At 47.4% G+C, this 8,567-nt stretch overlaps 1 protein-coding gene across 1 annotated transcript; it reads left to right on the top strand.

Annotated features, from left to right (window-relative positions):
* Window positions 1–4,623: 4,623 nt before the first annotated feature.
* Window positions 4,624–7,381, top strand: BHLHE22 (basic helix-loop-helix family member e22). Its single transcript, XM_067553858.1, has 2 exons — window positions 4,624–4,686; window positions 5,972–7,381. The coding sequence occupies exon 2, from the start codon at window positions 6,329–6,331 to the stop codon at window positions 7,244–7,246; it is 918 nt and encodes a 305-aa protein (XP_067409959.1). The 5' UTR covers window positions 4,624–4,686; window positions 5,972–6,328; the 3' UTR covers window positions 7,247–7,381.
* Window positions 7,382–8,567: the final 1,186 nt, after the last annotated feature.

Genomic DNA, 8,567 nt, shown 5'->3' with positions numbered 1-8,567 from the left:
GTGGGATCTGGCAACTAATTATTTTAAGCTGACTGAAAATCTTAGCCTAAACGTTGGATAGGTGTATTGCAGCACATATATGGGGCTTATCCAATGTATATTTCAGATAAATGTATGTAATGGCATGCCTATATATAAATATATTTATGTAAAACCTCTGGACGGGCTTGCCTCTGTCTTCCAATAATATCCATTTATCCAAAAGACTTCAGTTTTAAATGTAATTTATCCATACCAATGAAAAATCTTCTTAGAGTGCTGCTGTAAAATGAAATTCTTAAACTAAATTTTCAATAGTTGGAGATCAAGACTGGTTATCTTTTCTTTAACTTCATGACTTTCCTATTCAATACCCCCCAAAGGATTTACTTGCTTTAAATTAAACTATTCTCCCATTTGCCAGGAGATGGTGCTGTGGATTTTAAATCGCCGAGTCAAACACCTTAGTAGACGACTGTGTAGTTTTTCATCAGTTTCTTTTACACTTTAAACAGAAAGGAAAGAGAAACTGTAGCATAACATAACTTTATGAGGGGAAAGGACTGTGGTATGAATCAAAGAAGACAAACTGTTATACACGTAATTTCTATTCAGTGAACAAAAAACAGAATATTTCCGCCCTATATCTAATCTGCGATCATGAAGACGTTAGTACAGTGCATTTTAAAAACAACGCAATCGTATTACACTAGTGTTTTCCCTTTATCCCACGTGCTTTCTTTCTGTCCAAAATGTAGAAAAGTTCATTCCCAGCCCTCACATATTAATAACTGCCGGTGCACAACTTAGGGTGGTTAGGTACTTCTGTTATAAAGGTTTAGTGTCAAGCACAAAATATTGTCCTTTGCTTTTATTAATCCCAATTGAATTTATTTCTACACTACTTCCACAGTTTCTTATTCCGTGCAGTTTTCTGACCATCTTCCCGTGAAAAACTAACACTGTGGGGGAGAAATGTCCGTTAGGTGCATTTTTGAATTCGCATTTACAGTATAACTCACAGCAGATCTGCTCCAAAAGTTACAGCAATAGTGACTAGGTAGCTGTGTCCGACCACAAATCCTACACTGTAGGTAATTCTCAGCAGAAATATACACGCTTTAGCAGCTCTTCAATAAGTCCTTTTGATCATTTTTGCCCTCTTGCTGAACAACAGGGGAGTAAACTTTGAATACCTAAAGTGCTTTAAAAACACTTTTCAGATGGTGCGACACGATTCCTAACTTTCAAAGGGATTTTCATCCTGCCTGGGAAAGTTTCCCTTCTAGGGGGCTTTTTAACTCTCCTGATGCGCCTTGAAACTGCTAAATGAACAGCTCGCTGTATCGTTTTAATTGCAAGAGGAATTCTTCGACCAATGTTGGATTAGCTCTGCGAGGGGGAGCTCGGAGTAAGCATTAGAGGTAGATTTTAGTCACAAAATAGAACTTTCTCCCTGGTAGCAAAACTTCTAGTCCATTCTTTTCCTTATCTTAGACTAATTATTCTCTGGGTTTTGAGACATTTGTCAGAATGTAAAGCCATGAGCAAGTGCCACCGAGTGCATGAAATTCCTTTGGGGGATTACAGGGCCCAATTATTGTCCAATATGCTTCAGTGTAAAATTGACTTTTCGCTGCCAGGCACCCCAGGACGTACCAAATGGTGTGATTTTGTTTAGAAGGATTGTTTTGTCTCCCTCTGCTTTTTCCAAAAAAAAAAGGTCGTTGCCCCAGTTGTTGAGAAACAACCCAGCCTTCTGTGATTTGTTAAGGGCCACGCATTCAGGTCCAGCAGTGTAATTCTGACACACACATACACACATTCTTCTAGGCGAATTTGTAGGAGAAGCTGATATAACCTGGTGACTTTTTGAATACCTATTTATTTGATTCCGGACTTGATTGACGGTTGTCTACGAATCACTAAAATGTTTATGCTACATTGAACCTACAAGCAGCTCGAGAATGGACTAAACAGTGTGGGGGAGGAGGAGGATGGGGGAGATACTGTACTTTTGGTGGAGTGGGTTACAACTAAATTTGAACTTTTGCCATTTGGCTTTGCTTTCATTTCGGTTCTGTGTCAAATGCACGTCGCCGCACGTGGGGACACACAGATGAAGTGTTTAGTACGGTCAGAAAGGAGGAAACTTGAATCTAGCGTTAATATTAGTGTGATCAGAGAGTTATTCTTCTGGTATCAGTGAAATGCTGACAATTTCCAAAGCATTTCAGAGCTCCAGGGAGTTATGGTATTCCCTCCGGCTATACTGAAACTGTCTTAATCTTTATAAAATATGCCTCGCTATCATTAAACTTCTCGGTGTATCTAGACATAAATGGGAGATTCTGCCTTTCTTGAGAGTTTTATAGCAAAAGGAATACACAACTTTATGCGCTAACTGGGGGCCTGTTTACTGGAAGGATTTTCTAATTCCCTCTCCCACGCTTGAAATTTAGGACCAAAGGGTTTAGAAATTGATCATTAGGTGTAGATCTAGCTAGTTTCACACTCCAGCGCTTTTAAAAATAAATAACGCTGCGTTCACTTTTTCAGTAACAAATTGGGTTTGCTCTAATGTGTGATCTCTGAGGCCATTAACATTTAAAGTGTTTCTTATTTTAGTGCTAATAGAGGGTTCATTAAAGTGTACAGCTTAATATTTGGGGCCAGCTGCCTGGCAGGGGCGAGGCGCTAACAGCCAGCCAAACTTCAGCCTGCCGGAGTGCACAGAAATCAACTTTCCAAAAAGCACGATCCGTACCTGACATGGGGGCGTCATGTGCCCAGTCCGCCCTGCTCTCCGCTCTTGCAAATTGCAACACCGCCCCGCGGGCTGGGAAAGTTCACCTGCAAGTTTATGTTTCCTAGGCACAGTGGCGAAGTGGTTTGAGATGTTAGGGCGTTTCGTCTGCTTCTCTTCTTCACCTCCCCTCCCGGCTGCTTGCTACGGAAAGAAGGAAAGAGATGAAAGCCTAGTCAGTGGCATAGGGCTGTGTCACAATTAAACCAGGTAACGAGACACTGGGCAGATGTGTTTTCATTGCCCCGTAAGATAAATGCAGTGTTAAATGCCTGACAACTTCCCCGAAGCAATCAGCAAAAGTTTACGAGTGCATAAACCTCAAAGACCATCCCTCGGGTATTTTTATAAGTCCCGCATTTAAAGCTTCCATAAATTCTTCTGCCAGCTTCCAAACTAAAGTTACTGGAGACTATTAAAGAGCCACCTTCTTCAGGGAGCGCAGGGGAGTGTGGTCCAGGACGGCTCACGCCCAATGGGACTGGGAGAGCGTGGTGGGTTTTGTTGTGGGGGAGAGAGGTGGTAAATATAACTCGAAGCTTGATAGATCGTTTGAACATGCAAGTGTGGCAGATCAGGAGTCAATGAACAGCTAGGTGGTTGATACATATCAGAGACAGAGATGCCGCAGGCAGGCAGAGAAAATAAAAGAAAGGAAGACGATAGATAGATGGATGGATGGATAGATGATGCTGTGTTTAAGCAGGTGACCACTGACCCCCTGGATGATGGAGAAAAGACAGAAAACGGAGAAGAGACAGTGACTGCCCACTCGGAAATTACAATAATAGGTTTAGTAAATATCCTTGGTTATAACGTGACCTTGTATTGGTCGCACCTGTCCGTTGTGGCGTGTTGCACCTGTCCGAAGAGAGACAAGCATTCCTCACTCAGATAGCCGCCCCCTACTTCTGTGACCAGGGCTCTGATGATGCTGAAATGTCTTTAGTACCGTAGCAACATCTGAGCCACTCAGTGTTTCAGCTCCCAAACTGCTTACAGAGCAGGTGAATCCCCCATCCGAAAAGTTTCCAGCAAAAGCGAAAGGCAGGATGAATGCAGCCATACAAGAGCCAGAGAGATTTCGCAAAAAGGGCCTCTCTTCGAAGAAATAAACTGGGAAGAGTGAAATGTTCTCCTTAAACCATCACATTGCAATAATGGTATTCGTCATCCTTAAGTGATCCAATGAGTTTTACAAGTTGGTATTAAACAGATACAAACCTATTGTGATTATAAAGCTCTTTGTTTATGATCTCAGTGAAAATGAAGTTGCTAATTGTAAACAATAAACCTAAAATGCCTTAGGATGAATAGAGAGACAAGGTGAGGTAATATATTTGATTGGTCCAACTCCTGCTGCTGAGGGAGACGAGCTTTTCCAGTTTACACAGAGCTCTTCCTCGGGTCTGGGAAACAATGGATCATTTTGGATTAATAATGAGAGAGGTTAACAGAGGCATCTATAAGAAAGAAACTGCGTTGCTTGGAATGTGCATTTTGGGTTTCAAGCAGGGACGTTTGCACAAACCAAATGCTAGACTTCGGGGAGGGGAGGGGAAGGGGTGAGTGAGCGGGGTGGAGGGCTGGGTCTGTTATTCCTTTTAAATATAAAGACACAAGGTGACTGTATTGTAGTCCTGTTCTTGCTAGCTGAGATCTCAGTCAATTACTTTGAAAATCTGCAGCTTGGCTTCTTTTTATTCTTTACAGGTGAAAATTCAAACGTCTCTGTTGTCGGAGCCTGGTCCTTTCTTTCCTGAAACAAGGCACCCAACTGTTCTGATATTACCATTCAAAATCAGGTTCTGTGGCGAACCTCATTTGTGAATCTATTACAGAGATTAATAGATTATTTCTCCTTTTTCAACTAATTCTCGGTGGGGAAATTTAACCATATGGTAAGGAGAGAATTAGAATTTCATCACATTAGAGCAAAATGTAATGAAAAGAGTCCAACACCTGGGGCCAACTCGGAAAGACACAATTAAAAGGGTTTTAATGAAACCAGAGAAACCAAAAATGTCATAGCCTTCAGTAATTCTGCCACATAAGAATGATTCACTGGAGGTGTTGGGAAATATTGTTTTTACTGATGTCATAAGAATGAAAACCTGCCACTACATACCATGTGCTTTCAAAGCGATTACAATGAAACAAGAAAGAGATGCTTGTTTCTGTTATTAGAGGATCAGCTGGACACATTTTAGACCACTACTTGTGTTTACACTTCAGTGTGAGAACCTGTCTGTCAGGGAAGAGGGCCTTAAGATGGAGAGTTTTAGCTGAAGCCCAGGAAAGATAAATACATGGAGGATAATATTAATGAATTGCATGATCTCAAGTCATCTTGATCCGATACATTCAGATGCACAAACCAGCACACATTGCTGAGTTACTTGGAAAGTATCTTTATTGCCGGGAAGAAATCTTTGAAGGACTGAGCAGTAGAAAAGTTGATTATTAATTATTATTATTATTTGCCCCCAACCTGGTTTATTCTAAAAGCTGGTGCTTGTATTTGTATTGCAACGTGTGGGCGTAATTATTATTAAGTAGCAAATCTGCTACTGGGAAATTGTAAAGTTGGGCGGTGGGGGGGTGACAAAACCACCTTGCAGTTTGTTTTCAATTTGTTTGGAAAGGGAGAAAAAATGATTGTCTGGTCTGAAGCCAAGGTGAACTTTGATGGCTAGTCAGCAGTGAGCAACCGAGCTCTCTCCAATTGGAGCTACAAGTTCATGTAAACAGGGCGGGAGTGAGCGGTTCTTGACTCTCTATTGATAAGTTAGCAGAAGTCTCTCTCGCAGCACGTCGAGAAAAGTGCTCAAGTGGGCTTCTCTGCAGTGCCGAGCTGCAATTTGCTGAAGGGGGCAAAGCACATCCTCCGCTCTAAGCAGGGCTTTTAGTGTGCTCATTGACGAGTGAAAGTCGCCACACATGTCAAGCGAAAGGCAGTTGTTGGGTTACTAACAGGACACAACGTCTTGCAAACATATGCGTTGAGCTGTGTCTACAGATGGCGGGGAGAATAATGGAGCAGGCGCCTTTTATAAAGCTCTAGCTGCTGCCTGTCTTCAGAGCTGGGAAATGAAACTATTCAGACTCAGGGCCAGATAGCGGCCGGGATTGTTTGTTACCGCTTTAATCCTATTAATTAAAACGTTAACCTGATTGGGTGGAAAGCTCTGTCCCAACAGGCGACTCTTCTCCATAATAACCTACTCGGCGAGATAATGATGTAAAAGACTCCCCCGTCTGCGGCGGCGGCGGCTGGTTGATGGGTCCGGAAATCTCTTGAAGGTGAATCCAAGCAAGCTAAACGGTGGGAGCCGGGCTGCTCGCCGCGCACAATGCCCGCGCGCATCCCCTGGTGAGCGCTAGCGGCCAGCACCCTCGCCGGGGCGGAGGCGAAGCCGAGGCGCCGGGGAAGGCGGCGGGCGAAGAGGAGCCGGGCGAGCAGCCGCGATCGGCCGGAGCCCGGCGCTTCGGGGCAGCGGGGCAGGTGCCGGAGGGGGAGGAGCCCGGCGGGCGGAGGGGAGCATGGAGCGGGCGCTGAGCCTGGCCGCAGAAGAGGACTTGTTCCACAAGAGTCTCAGCGCCTCGGCCAAGAGGATGGAGGCCGCCTTCCGAGCGCCGCCGGGGCTCGACCTGTCCCACCCGCGCGATCGCCAGCCCTCGCCGCTCAGCTGCTTCGAGCCCGGCGAGGCGGAGGGGCTGCTGCAGCCCGGGGCGGCGGCGGCGGCGGCGGCGCTGGGGGCCGGCGAGCCCCTCTCGCTGCCGGCCGGCTCGGTGTGCGGCGGCAAGTACGGCGAGAGCACCAGCCGCAGCTCGGTGGCGGAGAGCAGCGGCGGCGAGCAGAGCCCCGACGACGACAGCGACGGGCGCTGCGAGCTGGTGCTGCGGGGGGGAGACCCGCGGGCCGCCTCGCCCGGGGCGGGGGGCGCCGGGGGGGGCCTGCTGAAGGCGGCCGAGGGCGGCGGCCCCCCCCACGGCCACGGCCTGGGCGGGAGCAAGAAGTCGAAGGAGCAGAAGGCGCTGCGGCTCAACATCAACGCCCGCGAGCGGCGGCGGATGCACGACCTGAACGACGCGCTGGACGAGCTGCGGGCGGTCATCCCCTACGCGCACAGCCCCTCGGTGCGGAAGCTCTCCAAGATCGCCACGCTGCTGCTGGCCAAGAACTACATCCTCATGCAGGCGCAGGCTCTGGAGGAGATGCGGCGCCTGGTGGCTTATCTCAACCAGGGCCAGGCCATCTCGGCCGCCTCCCTGCCCAGCTCGGCGGCGGCGGCGGCGGCAGCGGCCGCCGCCTTGCACCCAGCCCTCGGTGCCTACGAGCAGGCGGCCGGCTACCCCTTCAGCGCCGGCCTGGCCCCTGCCGGCTCCTGCCCGGAGAAATGTGCCCTTTTCAACAGCGTCTCCTCCAGCCTCTGCAAACAGTGCACGGAGAAGCCTTAGAGCCCGCGCCCGGCGCTGCCAGCCGGGCAAGGCGAGGAGCTGGCAGCCGGGCCGGAGGCGGGGGAGGGGGGACTCGGGGCAAGGACTCGGGCTAAATCCTCCTTCTCTCGTGGGTTATTAGGCGTGTGGGGTTTTTTTGGTTTTGGTTTGGGTTTTTTTTTTTCCCCCCGGGAAAGGGCAAACGGGGGGTTTGAGGGGGGGGGGGGGTTCCTCGTGGAAGTGGTGACTTGATCGCAACCAAGACCTCAGCGAAGTACAAAATCGCAGTGTGTGTGTGTGTGTGTGTGTGTCCGCGCGCGGGTGTGTGTGTGTGTGTGGACAAAGAGAGGCTGAGAAATAGCAGCTGGGGGAGGAAAAAGGAAGCCCCCCCCCCCCAGCTGATGTGTCTAAATCCTGCTTCCTGAGACTGCAGAACTCCGCCAAAGCGCGCTGCGGCCGGGGGGTGGCTGGAGCCGGATGTTCACCCAGCCAGATCACAGGGGGGCACTTTGCGAGGCAGTTTTGGCTTCTGAGCCAGGCAAGGAGCAAACTTGAGCCGTCCACGTCTTCTTTAAACCCCACGCGAAACACGGCGGCTGGGCCATTGCTCCGAAAGACTTGAGTTTTTTTATTGTCTGTCTCTGAACTTTGCTCCCGTGAAAATGCGCGAAGTTTGGCCGAGTGTGATTTGAAAAGAGAGCGAGAGGGGGAGAAACCGACCTCCTCCGGGTGGCTGGAAGTGTTTGCATTTTTAAAACAAATATTTATGTGCACCTTGGTTCTTTCCACGTTGCAATGCTGTATAAACCAGACCGGATATTTATTTGTTATTCTTTCGATGGCCCTTCCACGCCAACAATATTTATCATGTGTTAAGGTCACGGGTCTTATGTGCAGTTTTTTTTTAAATGCTTCTAAAATTCTGTTTTTTATGGATTAATTTAAACTGTGTGCCAAGTGTTTGAAGACGTTGATTTGCCAACAAGGTATACACAGAACTAGTGCTGTAACAGAGCCGCTTAGGTTTAAGAAAGGTCATCTGGGTTTTAAGTTGCATCATCCCTGTATTTCAATTGAGCTTTAATAAATTGCTTCAGTCCAAAAATGACAGGAAAGGTGTATTCTTAATTCTGAATTAACTGGCTTTTTAAAGGGGATTCTTTACATTCGGAAGGGTAATAGCTAGTTACTTTTACCAGGCATCAGAGCAATAGCTCCTAGGAGGGGGGAAAACACATTTGCCAAGCTCATCTTTTCCCAGGCGCTGATTTTTTTTTTTTTTTTTTTTTTCAAAGATATAATTTAATTGCTCGCAATATGTATGTAAATGAATCTGAGTGTG

The sequence above is a fragment of the Emydura macquarii genome, unplaced genomic scaffold (assembly GCF_026122565.2).
Source record: "Emydura macquarii macquarii isolate MOO-44397 ecotype Brisbane River unplaced genomic scaffold, CSIRO-AGI_Emac_v2 contig_1477, whole genome shotgun sequence".
NCBI classification, from domain to species: Eukaryota; Metazoa; Chordata; order Testudines; family Chelidae; genus Emydura; species Emydura macquarii.
The sequence above is the reverse complement of the archived record's forward strand: the minus strand, read 5'-3'. Positions and strand labels throughout refer to the sequence as shown.

Excerpts from the sequence above, each read along its gene's own strand:
- BHLHE22 (XM_067553858.1), top strand. The coding sequence starts at position 6,329 with ATGGAGCGGGCGCTGAGCCTGGCCGCAGAAGAGGACTTGTTCCACAAG.